Source organism: Talpa europaea (genome assembly GCF_964194135.1).
Source record: "Talpa europaea genome assembly, chromosome: 13".
Taxonomy (NCBI): domain Eukaryota; kingdom Metazoa; phylum Chordata; class Mammalia; order Eulipotyphla; family Talpidae; genus Talpa; species Talpa europaea.
In genome coordinates this window covers 5425921-5439612 of record NC_140080.1, presented here as the reverse complement: position 1 = coordinate 5439612, position 13692 = coordinate 5425921, and the positions used below count along the sequence as shown (strand labels likewise).

Below are 13692 nucleotides of genomic sequence, written 5' to 3'. Positions count from 1 at the left end.
AGCCGCGGGCGGGGCCTCCGCGCAGGCGCGCTGCGCGGGCGGGAAGGGGGCGCGGGCGCGGCCGGGGAGCCTGAGGCCCCGCGCGGCGGGCGCTGCGCCGATGGCCCGGCTGCCGCGGCCCGCGCTCGGCCTGCTCGTGCTGCTGCTGGGCGCCGCGCTGCGGGGCCAGGAGGAGCCCCGGACGCCCGACTGGAGGGCCACCCTGAAGACCATCCGCAACGGCGTGCACAGGATCGACACCTACCTCAACGCCGCGCTCGACCTGCTGGGCGGCGAGGACGGGCTCTGCCAGTTCAAGTGCCGCGACGGTGAGCGGGCGCGGGCCCCACCCCGGCTCCTCACCCGCCGCTCCTCACCCGCCGGCTCCTCACCCCCTCTCCCCCCACCCCCCTCCCCTCACCTCCTCCACCCCCTCTCCCCCACCCCCTCTCTCCCCCACCCCCTCTCCCCTCACCCCCTCTCCCCTCACCCCCTCTCCCCTCACCCCCCTCTCCCTCACCCCCTCTCTCCTCACCCCCCTCTCTCTCACCCCCTCTCCCCTCACCCCCTCTCTCCTCACCCCCCTCTCCTCACCCCCTCTCCCTCACCCCTCTCTCCTCACCCCCTCTCCCCCACCCCCTCTCTCCTCACCCCTCTCCCCTCACCCCCCTCTCCCCTCACCCCCTCTCTCCACCCCTCTCCCCTCACCCCCTCTCCCCTCACCCCCTCTCCCCTCACCCCCTCTCCCTCACCCCCTCTCCCCTCACCCTTCTTTCCCCTCACCCCTCTCTCCCCACCCCCTCTCCCCTCACCCCTCACCCTTCTCTCTCCTCACCCCCTCTCTCCCTCACCCCCATTCCCCCTCACCCCCTCTCTCCTCACCCCCTCTCTCCCTCACCCCTCTCCCCTCACCCCCTCTCTCCCTCACCCCCTCTTCCCTCACCCCCTCTCTCCCTCACCCCCTCACCCCTCACCCTTCTCTCCCCTTACCCCTTCTCTCCCTCACCCCCTCTCCCCTCACCCCTCTCTCCCTCACCCCCTCTCCCCTCACCCCTTCTCTCCCTCACCCCCTCTCCCCTCACCCCCTCTCCTCACCCTTCTTTCCCCACACCCCTCTCTCCTCACCCCCTTCCCCTCACCCCTCACCCTTCTCTCTCCTCACCCCCTCTCTCCCTCACCCCCATTCCCCTCACCCCTCTCTCCTCACCCCTCTCCCCTCACCCCCTCTCTCCCTCACCCCCTCTCCCCTCACCCCCTCTCTCCCTCACCCCCTCTTCCCTCACCCCCTCTCTCCCTCACCCCTTCTCTCCCTCACCCCTCCCCCTCACCCCTCTCCCTTCCTCTCCCCACCCCCTCTCTCCTCACCCCCTCTCCCCTCACCCCCTCTCTCCTCACCCCCTCTCCTCACCCCTCACCCCCTCTCTCCTCACCCTCACCCCCTCTCCTCACCCCTCACCCCCTCCCTCACCCCCTTACCCCCTCTCTCCCTTCATCTCCTCCCTCTTCTCACCCCTCCCTCCCTCACCCCGTCTCTTCCTTACCCCCTCTCTCCCCTCCCCTCTCCCTCACCCCTCACCCCCTCCTTCCCCTCACCGCCCCCCACCCCCCCCCCCCCCCCCCCCCGGTCCTGAGGGCCCCGCGAGGCTCCCCAGCCCCTCCTTCCCGGGTGTTTCAGGAACTGGTTAACAATGTCTGTATTTTTAGGCAAAGCCGCAGAAAATAAGTGGCGACCTTTGTGCGGACCGCCCGTGCCGGCTGGGACGCGCCGAGCACCCCGAGCCTGCCGGGCGCGGGGTGCGCCATTGGCCGGCGCGGGAGCTGCCCCTGGGCCGGCTGCCGCCCCGTCGGCCTCTCCCGGGGGTGGCTTCTCTCCGGCGCGGGCGCTGCCCAGGACACCGCGGGCGGCCCCAACCTCGCTGTTGCAGGCAGAGGGCTTTTTTGGGGAGCCCCTGACTCCTCTGAGTGCTTAAATAGGTTCATCTTCTCATCGTCCCGCAAAGTACTCGGCCTCTCTTGGGAAGTGCAGCACGTTCCTGGGAGACCCCTTCGGGGAGGTGACTCAGGTCTGGGCCGCCCTGAGTGCTTGGCAGCTCCAAGTGCCAGGGCTTGGACCGCAGTGGTGCAGCCTGAGGTGAGTGGCTGAGGCAGCCCAGGTCCCGTGAGCTGATGCCGCCGCCAGGAGCTCTGAGAACTAGCTCTGGTTGTGCCTGCTGGTGACACAGTGAGCGGTGCTGGGGTGCTGTGAGGTGCTGGATGTGTCAGTCCTGGGAAGTTTGTGCCTAAGTATTCCCGCCAGTGCGCAGACGGGGCTGTTGTGGGCCTTGCTGCACGGACTAGGAGCCACAAGCGAGTAATTATCAGCTGGGGTCGTTTTCCTTAGTCATCTCCGTTCCCCATGCAGATATTTGGGTGCCGGCTGTGTGTCAGGTGTGTTCTGCTGAGTAGAGACCCAGCCTTGAGCAAAACAGACAAAATTCCTGTCGGTGGAACTGACCTCTGGTGGAGAGAGGGAGTCAGTACATTCATGACAAGAAAAATAAGCCAAATGTGGAGTCAGCCTAAAGTGGGCCGGCGCCTGGAGAACCAGCAAGCAGGGGAAGAGGGTGGCGCTGGCAGGCAGGTAGCGCCTCTGTATTCTGCCTTGCTTCCGCTGAGTGCTTGGTCGCTTCAGCCTCTGACTCTCCTGCCATGAAGTACAACCACGGTGCTGGGCCTGTTTAAGTTACCAGAAAAAGAATCACGGGTGCACCAGCCCCGTGTCTGACAAGACCAGCCTGGCTGGCCCCCGGGGAGGGGGGTGTGGAAGAGAACGGGACACCCCTGGGCGGGTGGCTGGGGGCTGGGGGGACTGAGAAAGAACAGGAGTTCCCACAGGGGAAGGGCTGATGGTCCTGATGGGAGGCTTGGGGTCGGCACAGTCCCTGGACTGTTCAGGGAAAGCTGCAATGTGAAGGTGACTGGTGATCTGGGGACGGAAGGCGCAAGGCAGTGGCCGTGGCAGGTGTCAGGACCCGAGGCGAAAAGCCAGTCAAGGATGACACTGGAGGTTTTGGCCCTGAGCCAAGGGAAGGGTGTACTTTCCAGTTACTCAGCTAGGAAAGACTCACAAGAATCAGGCTTCGTAAATTTCCTGTGAGTCAGCAGTTGCAGAGTTTGCTTGTATTTTAAATATCTCTTCGTTTGAATGGTCACTTTTCCTATGGAGAACCTTATTCAACCTTATTGTATTCTTTATTTCTTTTATTTTAAATTTATTCCTTCTTATCTTCCACAAAGCTCACTAAATTTACTATCTGGAGTGGAGCGCAGCCTCTCCAACATGACAAGCACACACGAACCTGAGAATTGAGGAGATGGTTTGATGCAGTGACAGTCCTTTTCTCAGTGAGAACTGCTTGCTCATTGACTGTGCTGCCAAGTCACCAGGTGGATAGCTCCAACATAATGACCATTGTTCTGTAATTGTTGCTAGCAGAGAAGTTACCTCGGAACCTGTCTTACCCTTTCCTGTATTTTGGAATGCAAATCACCAAGTCAGAACCAGATGGAGACAGAGAAACCCCAAAGCTGAAGGACCCTGGTGGTCCAGGGGGTGTTTCATAGTGGAGGTCGAGGGAGCTTAAAGATTAACGGTGGGGAGAGGCGGTCTCACTAAAGGGCACAGACTCGTTGCACTTAGTTTTCTTTGCTTTATGGAAAGAACTAGCGTTACAGAGTTGCTCCGTTCTGGCCAACCTCTTTGAGGTGAGAACAAGACTTTATTGAGAGTGAAGTTTTTTAGGGAAACAAGTGGTTGTACCTTTTTTAATCTAAAGTTTGTTCTCCTTGACAGCAGAGAAGATTTGAGGAAAAAAATGTTTTTTAAAGATTTATTTATTTATGCATACAAGACCTGGGGTGTAGGCCAGAGGTCTGGAGGGTGAGAAGATTCACCAGAGACAGAGTGGGGAGCAGGACAGGCAGATCTACTGAAATACACTGCTAAGGGGAGCAGCGGTTGAGACAGGAGAGGTCTGCTGTGCCCTGTGGGTCAGCTCCCTGGCCAGGGATCCAACGCAGGCTGCAGTGGCTGGTGACAGCTTGACAGTGCTGACGCCTCAACCCCTGTGCCACCAGGGAAGCCTCTAGGAAGAAAACTTTTTAGTTTTCTTCAAACAATAAAAACAAAATGGACCTGAAGCATCGTTTTCAAATTAAGAATAAGTCATTCATTCATTCATTCATATTTTATGTGTTGACATAGTGTGCTGAGAATAGACAGGGTCAGGGAAATTGGAGAGCCAGGATGGAGGCAGGGCCACGGGAGCAGGAACTCAGACAAGGTGGTGGTGGCTTTATCCAGGTTGGTGCAGTTTAGGTAGTGAGAGAAGCGGTTGTGTTACAGTGTATTTTTGAAGGAAGAGCCTGATATCTTAGGAAGTACGGTGTGAGCAGAGGCAAAAATGATGCCCAAGGTTTTGGCCTGAGCAGTGGGAAGGATTGCAGTCGGCATTAAGTGAAATGGGAAAGGTGGTGGGAAAAACAGTTCTTCAGGAGAGCAGAATCACATATGTCTGCTTTTGAGAATCATTTGGTAGAGTAGAAATGCCGAAGTCACGTTCTTAGAAGTGAAGGGGCTGGTCAGGTAGGCCAAGAGCCCAGGGAGCCCATCCCCGCTGAGAGGGCAGAGGCGGAGGCTGGGCACGGTGCCTGTTACTTGGGCAGATGTTCATGTCCTCTCATTGCCTCCATCTTTTTTTTTTAATTAATTTATTTATTTATACAAGTCCTGGGTACAGTCAGAAGCACAGGAGGGTGAGAGAATTCACCAGAGCCAGAGCGGGGAACAGAACAGGCAGACTGACTGATATACACTGCTGAGGGGAGCAGCGGGCGGCAGGAGAGGTCTGCGCACCATGTGGGACCCTCGCTGGCCGGGGATCGAACCGGTGCTGCAGAGGCTGGGGGCAGCTTCGCAGCCCAGCGCTCAACCGCTGAGCCACCAGGGGAGGCCCACTCATTGCCTCCATCTTGAAGTAGGAATCGAGGCCATCAGCTGAGAAAGATGAGGGGATGGCATTGTTGGAGATTTAAGGACACACGGAAGTGAGTGGACTAGGAAAATAAAGTACCATGACCTGTGGAGATTAATGATGATGCATGTGAAGTTATCAGGTTTTGGGAAAGCAGGTTGGGGTCTCACCAACCCACTGGTGAGATTTTTGTGTCAACCTGCAACTTCCCCTTTTCCCTCTCATCTGCCTGTGTGTCTTTCAGGTGAAGGAAATCCGTCTGCTTGGAAGAATTTACATTAAAATACGAAAAATAGGTAGAAAAGAACTACCTTTGCTTTAGTCTGCGCGAATCTTTAGATTCCAGTTGTTCATGAGGTGATACAATGCAGCCTCCAGAGCAGCGGCTTCAGCCAATGTGAAAGTAGTGAATACCATTTCCATGCACTTGTGTGCAGTGGGTTTGGGCTGTTTTTGAAATTCTTCTAACTCTGTCATCTCTCCTACAAACTTTCTGTGTCTGCTTACAAGGTTTAGGAGACAGTGGCCCCGAAAAACACGGCTTTTGGCTGGATTCTGATGTGGTTTCTGCTGCTATGAGTTTTTGCTTCGCTTCCCACAGTGCCATAGACTGGGGGACTTACTTCTTATAGTTCTGGAGGCTGGGAAGACACTAGAAACCCAGATGCCCTTAGAATTCTAAGTCCATATGTGTTGTCTGAGGGTGTTCATTCTTGGACCTCATGCAAAAGGGAGAGGTGCCAGAATATGGAGGCTGGAGACTTTTATTGTCCCTTTTTTCCCAGGTTAAAAATTGCTTATGTGGCTCCCTAAATGAGTTTCTAAACTTGTTAAACATCTGATTGTTGGAACCCCCGAGATTAGAGAGTGTCGTAATATTGTTTCGTGGAACTACAATGGCTTACCCAAGAATACAGTGCTGATCCAGTTCCTTCCCTTTGCGCGAAGAGGTTCTAGTGTGGTAGGACAAAGAAAATCATCGATGAAATGCCTGATGTATATTCTGACAAGAGGCATCAACTGGGAAAGCCTTGATTTAGGGTGAGTGGTCTGCCCAGAGGGTTGGGTTCATGACTTGGTAGCTGCCTGGAGGGAGGACTTGTTGAGAGGAGGCGCTTCAGCTCTCTGTCCTGCTTAATATGAGTCTCAAGTTTGTGGCAACACTGGATTAACAGCTCTAGATTTAAATCTGCTGAGCAGCCCTCACTGGTGAAATAAAAGTAACAAGATAGCATTAGTATTTAGGCTCAGAAATTTAATTGTAGAGGTTCTGAGTCTCTAGCAATAGATGCTGAAAAGTTCACTTTACGGGGCCTCCCTGGTGGTGCAGGTCGTTGAGTGCAGTGAAGCTGTCCGCAGCCTCTGCAGTGCGGGAAACCCACATGGTGCGGCAGACCGCTCCTGTCTCCCCTGCTGCCGCTCCCCTCAGCAGTGTATTTTGTCAGTCTCCTTGTTCTGCTCCCTACTCTGTCTCTGGTGCATCTTCTCACCCCCCACACATCTGGCCTGTACCCAGGTTCTTGTATAAATAAAATAAATCTTAAAAAAAAAAAGTCCACTTTAGGAAGACCTGGTGTTTCTTTCATGCTGTCTGATGTATCTTAGCGCTGAGACCCAACTTAAGTGTAGGCTGGCTGTGCTAGGCTGTGTTGATGCAAGTATGACTTGTTTAGAAAAAACCCATGAGTTTGAGTTTGGGACACCACATTTTAAAATAATGTGACACACTGGAGGTGGTCAGTCTTTGGAGGCTGATGGGCAGCCAGAAGAGATAAACAGGTACCTAGCAGGCTAAACAGCAACATCAGTTTGTTTATCATGAGAATTATAACTGCCATGGACTAGTCTTCCAGGTCATCTGCTGACTCATTCATTAACAGATATTTATTGTGGCCCTAACCAAACGTCAAGCACTGTTCTAGGCACTGAAGAGTACAAGATAAGCTTTTTGCCATCAAAAAGCTTATATTTTAGCATGGGAGACATAATAAATTAATCAGTGGTCAGTAGGACCGTGTGTCGGAAGGTCATGTGTACTAAATGGCGTGGTTGGGGAGTGCCTTGCCGAGCAGGTAAAGCGGTCACGGTGTACATGCCAGGAAGAGAGCACCCATGTAGGGAACAGCGGGTTCAGCTGCCCTAAGGCAGGAGCAGACGTGGGGCATCTGTAGGTCAGCAGTCAGTGTGACAGATGGAGGAAGCAGGGAGGAGAGAACAGTACGGAGATGAGAGAGAGAGGCGCTGAGGCAGGTGCCTGGTACTGAGTGCATGAGAAGCCACTGGGCTGGTGTTAGCTGTGGAAAGAGGTGATCTAAGGTTACTTTTAACAAGACGCTCAGGCCCAGTGTTGACGGTGGACTGGAGTGGGGGCGGTGGGGAACCAGTGTAGGGGATTATCTGGGAGGTTCTGGTGATAGTCCAGGGGGGCTTGGAGCAGAGTGCAGGTGGGGAGAAGTGGTTGGGCCTTGGATATTTTGAAGGTAGAGTCAACAGGACCTGCTGTTGGATTGGATGTGGCATAGAAGAAAATGGGCAAGTGAAAAGGGGCTAAGATGGAGTTGCTGCTGGCGGGAAAGAAGGGACTGTTGGCGAGCAGGTCCCGGGGTGAATGTCAGCAGGTGCGTTACAGGTGCCCGTCGGACGTCCTGTATCCTCCCTCTGTAGGCCCTTGTCAGTGCAAAGCCAAAGCAGAGCCTGTGTTCTTAAGAAAGGCAGACTAAAAGCAGGCGTTGAAGCATCAGTGACTCGTCTGTGATTGCTGGAAGCATCTGCCTTCATCTTCGAGGGCTTGGAAACAGCTCCTCAGGCAATGTTGGAGAAACAAGATCAACTCTGTCACAGGCTCCCCCTTTTCTGTGTCAGTCATGTGTACGGTGAGTCAGGCTGCGCTTGGCACCTCAGTGAAGCAGGAGAATCCTAGCGATTCACTTGGGCTGCTTCATGCCGTTACTCTGGGTGGTTTGCTTATTCTGGAGGCTGATAATTGCTGGAAGGGTTACCCCCCACCCCCATACCCTTCAATGAGATTTATATTTATTTAAGTTTCCTCGTAGTAAATATTAGAATTAAAGTTGACGGAATACTCTGCTTCTTATTGCCTCCACAATGGTCTGTGTCTTTGCGTCTCCAAAGGGAACCCCCAATATTTGAAAGGAGTGTCCTCTCAGACAGGGAGTTGGTTTGTTCTGTGTCCTCCCCGGTTCAGACAACGGCTCACAGGTAGAATTCACAAGAACGCTGAGGAAGAACAAGATGGTTCCACAACAGAGTGGGCTGTTCCCCGGCGCTGTCCGGGGATGTGGGAAACATTCGGCGAGAAAGCAGGAGACTGTGATGTGACGAGGTCAACTTCACATTCCAGGAGGGAGTGACGCCTGCATTTAAGATCGTTGGGACAGCGTCATTCTCCGTGTTACTGAACCATTGGTGGTCACAGGGGCCGTGTAACCGGAATATCACAGGTCACCGACTTTATTCCTTCGCAGGCAGGAGTGTATTGTGAAACAGGTGTCTGGAGTGGGGCTAGAATGTGTGGTCTTGATGTCTTATAAAGGTGCGAAGCTAATTAGATGGTCGTTGGTGACCTTGTCTGCCTTAGCTCAAGGCTCCAGCAGAGTATCTTGTTAGTTCATGGTCTTAAGGTTTGTCTGCAGTGGAACATTGGCTAAGGCTGGGAAGATACAATTCTTGCCCCAGAGATTGTAAACTGAAAATATGTGTTAGAATGTACAGGAAAATAGGGTGGATTTATCTTTCATGCGTATGGAACCAGTCTGCCCTGTACCCTCTGAAATCACTAGCAGTCGAGCCTAAACTTTTTTATGTTTTGTGCAATATAGACTTGTAAATAAAACTACATTTTATGAGCTACCATGTGTGATGAACCGACATATATGTGTATATAGATGTACTTCTGTGTGTATTTCACTGCAGGAGAAACATTAGGAGACAAATGAACATTCTTAGGATTCATCAGAATAAAGATATATTTACTCATTAGCACGTAAATATTAAATACTTGCAAAGCTAGTCTAGCATTTGTAGACATTTTGTTCTTTGTGTTCTGTCATATTTGAAAATTAATGATGATACCATTTGTATTTTATAGGATCTAAGCCTTTCGCACGTTACGGTTATAAACCCTCCCCGCCGAATGGATGTGGCTCTCCACTATTTGGTGTTCATGTAAATATTGTTTTTTATTTGATAAGTTTTATGATCGGTAGGCTATATAAAACTCTTGATAATGCAAGACTATCAATGTGATGTCAGGTTCACAAATACTTTTGCTTATTGTAATAGTGATAGGCTTATTATATTCTTTTATAGCTAAAGCACATTTAATAAGCCCTAATGAAAGTAAAAGGAGTAAAATTCATGTTTTATTTTTGAATCTTAATACCAATTAAATGAGATTCATGTCAGAAACATGGCATATGAAGTTTGGATTATAGAAGTAATACTACCTAACAGTAAGACAGTACAGATAAAACAGGCTGGGTCTAAGCATGTATTACAAGGAAAAAATGTTTTGGAGAGAGATGACTAGTCAAGAGTTTTGTGTATAAAGTAGCTATAGATTTGGAGAAACAGTATCTTTAAGGAATAGCTGAATAGTGGAAGATTAAACCACAAAAACAGGAAAGTTTAAGTTCTAAGAGCTTAATGATTTTCAGTGATGGTTCCTACAGAGCAGATTGTGTTGGTGGCGAGGGAGGACACAGTAGATTTCGCCATGTGCAGAAATCATACTTGCATGGAGGTCTAGTTAGTGATGTGTTGTGACTGGACAATAAGAAATGCTTGTTACCAGCGGGTAACTGTGAATGTGCCAGCTTGCCAAATAGGGAGCCTTGAGGCATCACCGAGCAGGAGGTCCCTGGGACACGGGTGGGTACAGGGGAGCGCGATGGAGAGAGGTGTCCCATGTGAGACACGGGGGGGGGGGGGCAAAATCACTTTTGAAAACTGTCCACGTCATTGGCTTTTGAGTCTGTGTGAATGCAGCGCTTCGGCGGGTGAGTTGCAGTTTTCGTCGGCAATAACGTGCCCATCGTCTGACGGTCTCTTGCAGCTGAATATCGGCATCCCTTCCCTGACCAAGTGCTGCAACCAGCATGACCGCTGCTACGAGACCTGTGGCAAGAGCAAGAACGACTGTGACGAGGAGTTCCAGTACTGCCTGTCCAAGATCTGCCGCGACGTGCAGCGGACGCTGGGGCTGGCCCAGCACGTGCAGGGTGAGCGGCTGCCGCAGCTGTGCTTTTGACTTTATTGACCACTGTGCGTGCTAGTGCAGGCTTTCCTGTGGAGCCCTTTCACTGCTTGCTCCCTTAGCTGCACACCCTGCGCTCTTCTGTGTGGAGGAGAAACAGTGTACGGAACCTGTGGCAGGCACAGGGTGTTGTGCCTTGAGTGTGTCTCATCGTCCTTGCCCTAAAGTCCAAAACCCTGCATCCAGTGGATTTGGATTTGGGGCAGCAAGTTCAGAAGATTGGATCTTTTTTTTTCTTTTTGTTTATGCAATAGCTGCGGTATAGGCCAGAGGTGCAGGAGGGTGAGAGGATTCACCAGAGGCAGAGCGGGGAGCAGAACAGGCAGACGGACTGAAAGCACTGCTGGGGGAGCAGTGGGCGAGACAGGAGAGGTCTGCTGCGCCATGTGGGAATCTCCCTGGCTGGCCGGGAATCGAACCTGTGCTGCAGAGGCTGTAGACAGCTTCACAGAGCTGTGCTCAACTCACTGGGACACCGGGGAGGCCCCTATGGGGTCTTAACTCTGGCATTTTGCATGTGTCATGTTGGCCCAGTGCCCAAACCACTCCTCAGGCCAGGCATCAGTTCAGGGTCATGACCAGAGATGTAGGTGGTGTTATCACTGCCTTTTTTTTTTTTTTTTAAAGATTTATTTATTTATGCATACAAGAACTGGGGTACAGGCCAGAGGTGCGGGTATGAGAAGATTCACCAGAGACACTGTGGGGAGCAAAGCAGGCAGATGTACTGAAATACACTGCTGAGGGGAGGAGCAAGCGAGACAGGACAGGTCTGCTGCGCCATGTGGGTAGCTCCCTGGCCGGGGATGGAACTCGTGCTGCACTGGCTGCTGATAGCTTCGTAGTGCTGAGACTTAATCCCTTGTGCCACCAGCGAAGCCCCTGTTATCACTGCTTTTTAGAGAAGGAAACAGTTTCTAAAAGTAGTACCTTGGCCCCTTACATACTTAGCCTTTCCCCTCCAGCCATCTGACTCTAAAACATGTGTTCTTTCTACTACAACGTTCCCCAGATAGTCTCATATTGTAGGTCTGATTCTAAAATCCTGTTAATAACCATCAAGGACAAAATTCCCGTTCTGGGGCCTCCCGGGTGGCGCAGCGGTTGAGCGCTGGGTTGCGAAGCTGCCCGCAGCCTCTGCAGCGCTGGTTCGATCCCCGGCTGCTCCCCGGCCACCAGAGGAGGGTCCCGCATGGCGCGCAGACCTCCCCTGCCGCCCGCTGCTCCCCTCAGCAGTGTACTTTGGTCCTTCTGCCTGCTCTGCTCCCTGCTCTGGCTCTGGTGGATTCTCTCACCCTCCCGCGCTTCTGACTGTACCCAGTGCTTGTATAAATAAATAAATAAATAAATAAATAAATAAATTGATTAATTAATTAAAAAAAAGAGTTCTTTAAAAAAAAAAAAATTCCCGTTCTGGGTGAAGCCTGAAGTGACGCCCTCTGCAGCCCTCTGATGCCTCTGGCTGAGGCAGGCTCCATGTCCAGCCCGAGCACGAGTGGCTGCATTTCCTCTTTTCTGACTTACGGGCACGCTAATGTGGCTGATGATGAAACCAGCATCCATGCAGTAGTCTCCCAGCTAACAGGCATAGCCTTTTGGAGAACTTTGAAAATGTTAAGATTTCGTAACAAAAAGCAACTTTACATGAATATTTGAAACTTGGTATTTGGGCAGGTAAAGGCCACTCTGTGCCATGTCTAGTTAAGTGTAATGTATTAAGATAATGTCATCTGGGCTTTCAGGTTCCTAAGAATAAGCAAAGTAAAAGACAAGAATTATAGTCTTAAACATTTTGGTAAAGTCTTCCAGGGAAAAGGTGTTTGAGTCCTCTGTCCTTCCTCCCTAGCTGGATTCAGGTATTGGTTTGGTTCCTTTTACTTCAGGCATCTTAAATGATGTGCGATCAGTTCTTTGAAGACACCATAAAGGAAGGGTTTGAGGCTTCTCTGTTTTTTCACTTTCATTTCTCATGCACTTACAGATTTTTCCTCGAAATGCAAAACTTAAGAGTGTGACCGGGCATCTTCTTAGTGAGACAGATGAAAGGAAAACTAGCAGCGCTGAGCTAATTCTTGCTATTGAGGGGGGCTTGTTTGTCAAGTACCAAAAGGCAGATTGAGCGGTGTCATGCAGAGAGAAAGTTGATGCCCAGAAAGAGGGCACTGGAAGGGCTGAGCCTGATTCTACTGCTGGTTTGCAAGACCTTGGGAGGCTGCGCCTGAGAAGGGCTCCGGGGCTGCTCAGTGCACGCTTGCTTAGGGTGTGGGAGGAGCGGACATTGCAGGTGCTCCCCGTAAGCACATCTTCTCCCTTTGCAGCCTGTGAGACGACAGTGGAGCTCTTGTTCGACAGCGTGATCCACTTAGGCTGCAAGCCCTACCTGGACAGCCAGCGCGCTGCCTGCAGGTGTCGCTATGAAGAAAAGACAGATCTTTAAAGAAGACGTGGCAGGTGGTGGCCAGCAATGAGGACGGGAGAACTTAACCCTTGACAGGGAGCGAATGTGTTTGCAGCGTAACCCCGCCTTATTTGTGTGAAGGGATTGCTTTAAGACCTCATTTTGGCATTAAAACTTCAAAGTAACCCAAAGGGGGGCAGGTTTCTCCCTGGATCTTGCTGCCTTAGTGTGCCAAATGGTTCTGACCAGTCTCATGCATGTTAAGGGGAGATTTTTCTTTATTTAAGAAAGTTTGTTACTCTATTTCCACTGCCATATTTACCCCCCAAATGAGGTCAGATTTAAAAATCTTGATAAGGTATGATGTTCAATGTTACCTTACTTGGAAATGCAGGGAAATCTTCATTTAGAAGCATATTTTAGAGTATGTATAATTTTAAATGTATGTTTATGCCTGGAAGGGCCTGGCTTTTTTCCTATTTTAATTAACACTTGATAAGCTATTTTTCTGTAGCCCGCTCAGCATATGAATAAGTCACGCCTCTGTTATGACAGGACTAGATACAAAGACTTCCATTTCTCTCTCCTATAAAACTGGACCCATCAGCTCTTAGGGTGCCACACCATGATCTCTAGGTGTTATTGGTACGACAAGACGGGAACATGGAAGAAATTCAGAAGCACAGCTGCTCCCATTTTATGGATCCCTTCCGAGAAATGTCGTGTTTTGCTATAACCTTTGCCTAACTTGGAGAGAAGACTGGTTGAATGAGACAGCGCAGAGCCATTCGGCATACCTGTCAGAGCAGTGTATGCTGCTATGCTGTGGCGTTTATTTCCTGACACATGTTCCTCACAGTAGATTCTGGGATATCTTTAAAAGACTGTAAACTTTTATTGATACTAATAAAAATTGTTCCTGATATTGCTGGTTTTTCTTCTTAAGTTTCTAACCGTGGAGTGAAAAGGAAAGGAAAGGCAAGGTACAAAGAACTGTCTTGTAGAGAGCTCATTTATATTGAAAATTA

General features: G+C 51.1%; 1 protein-coding gene across 1 annotated transcript; it reads left to right on the top strand.

Annotated features, from left to right (window-relative positions):
- Window positions 1–6: 6 nt before the first annotated feature.
- On the top strand, window positions 7–12703 carry PLA2G12A (phospholipase A2 group XIIA; the record flags this gene model as incomplete). Its single annotated transcript, XM_084252077.1, has 4 exons — window positions 7–308; window positions 9100–9176; window positions 10066–10231; window positions 12585–12703. The coding sequence occupies exons 1-4, from the start codon at window positions 101–103 to the stop codon at window positions 12701–12703; spliced, it is 570 nt and encodes a 189-aa protein (XP_084108203.1). The 5' UTR covers window positions 7–100.
- Window positions 12704–13692: the final 989 nt, after the last annotated feature.